At 41.0% G+C, this 1864-nt stretch overlaps 1 protein-coding gene across 1 annotated transcript; it reads right to left on the reverse strand.

Annotated features, from left to right (window-relative positions):
• Positions 1-772: 772 nt before the first annotated feature.
• On the reverse strand, positions 773-1129 carry PHACADRAFT_108520 (uncharacterized protein; the record flags this gene model as incomplete). Its single annotated transcript, XM_007402733.1, has 1 exon — positions 773-1129. A coding segment is annotated over one exon (357 nt), but the record flags the coding sequence as incomplete, so codon positions are not given.
• Between the last annotated feature and the right edge of the window lie 735 nt (positions 1130-1864).

Consider the following 1864-nt stretch of genomic DNA (forward strand, 5'->3'; position numbering starts at 1 on the left):
GTCAGCTGTGGCATCATCTTTCTTGCAAGCAGTGTCAAAATAGTAGAAGAGCATTCCAAATACAAGGGGTACGTGGTCGAGATGAGTAGATGATGACTGCAGCACATTTGCTACCATGGTCAAAGGTCCAAGATCATTTTTGATGCTATACAATATTAATCAGTGAGATACTCAATTCAAGCATTGAAAATTTTGACTATACTGTGCCAATGCTGGCCAAAACTCAGAGTTTTTATTTTCAATAATGGCTATCATCTTCTTTGCTTTCACTTGAGCATCAGGTTTGCCTGTAATAAGCTGACTTTCAGATCTTGCTGGATCATTTGCAATAAGAGCTTGCAGATCAAAGCAGAGCTTGGAAAGACGCTGATAGGCAAGGTAATGCACAATCCATTGTGTGATCACAGCACGGAGAACTAAAAGCAATGACTTTCCAATTACCTTCTGGATCTCTCAAATCAGAGCAAAGACAAATGTCTTGCTCCAAAGCTATGTAATGAGAGCATCAGCAAGATCAACTGTTCTGCTAAGAAAAGATGCACCACACTTCTTTAGGTAATCTCCAACAATGAGATTGACCTGATGAGCATAGCAGAGAAATACAAAGAGTTCAGGCATTTCCTTTGCAATTCATTGATGTGCAGCTAGAGATTCACCACTGTTGTCTGTGATGAACGCTGCCATTCACATATTCCAGTGATCTTGTAGATCAGCAAAAACTGTGCGAATGTAGACCAAAAGATTTTCTGCAGTCTTTTGCTCTACAAATGTATCAATCAGCTGGACAGAATATGACTATCAAAAGTATTAGCCTAATTATAAAACTAAACAGTGCACATATCTGTTGTAGTGCTATAGTTTTGAATGCTTGAAAGTGGTGGTGGTTCCCTCTGCTCCAGCTATCAGTGTGCACACTGACAACCTGTCCTTGGATTTTGCTTCTGACTTTGCTCTCCATAACATTGAGTGCACCAAGAATAATGCAATCAGTGAGTACTTTGCATGAAAATGGCTCAGCACCTAGTACAAATTCAGTGAAGAACTGTTTCCACTCTGAATGCTCCATCCAGCTATAGAGCAAATTGGCGCCAGCTATAAGATGAGCAAGGATAGTTTTAAATCTTTCTTGTCACTTTGATGTCCATAAATGGCCAGCAGGTGTTGCGGAAGAAATATGCAGAGATGCGAAAAGATAATAATAAGAGCTCGAGTGGTGAATTTGCTTTTGGCCAAGAGGGAGAAAAGTAGGCGGAAAAGGAGCTGATGCTGATTCAAATGTAGAGATATACAATGGTGCACTAGATGGCAAGCTACGAAGCCCACTAAAATTACCAACAATGGGTGAAGGAGTTGGCACTAATTTACAGCAAGCTTGCATGAGAAAATGTCACACTGCAATGATCAGAACCAATACACTCACTGAAACTGGCTGATGACACCAAACAAGACCAATCTTCAATGGCCAATACTGGCTGAGGTATATGAACAAGCTGTAGCATTGCAATAGATGGAAAGAGAAAGCCTCCTGCACCAAAGGCATTATCTGGTGCACTGTCAAACGTCACAGGCACAATGGAAAGCTGAACTGATGACGTTGATGCCGAGGCTGGCAACATAATGATCAGATGTGCTTGGGCACCTGCAGCAATCTGTGATCTGCCGTAGCCAGCATGAAAATTTTCTAGTTCTGCTTTTGCTCAAGATTTGATATTTTGATCCAAATCTTAACACGGACAGTGTGCCAGATGCGCAAGTAACAAGTTCTTTGCCAAAGCAATCTACAGGTGCTTCAGCCAAGTAATAGTTGTCTTAGACTACACTACCATTATAAGCACTATATTAGCTTGGAAATACAAGAGACTGA

The sequence above is a fragment of the Phanerochaete carnosa genome (genome assembly GCF_000300595.1).
Source record: "Phanerochaete carnosa HHB-10118-sp unplaced genomic scaffold PHACAscaffold_378, whole genome shotgun sequence".
In the NCBI taxonomy this organism is placed as follows: domain Eukaryota; kingdom Fungi; phylum Basidiomycota; class Agaricomycetes; order Polyporales; family Phanerochaetaceae; genus Phanerochaete; species Phanerochaete carnosa.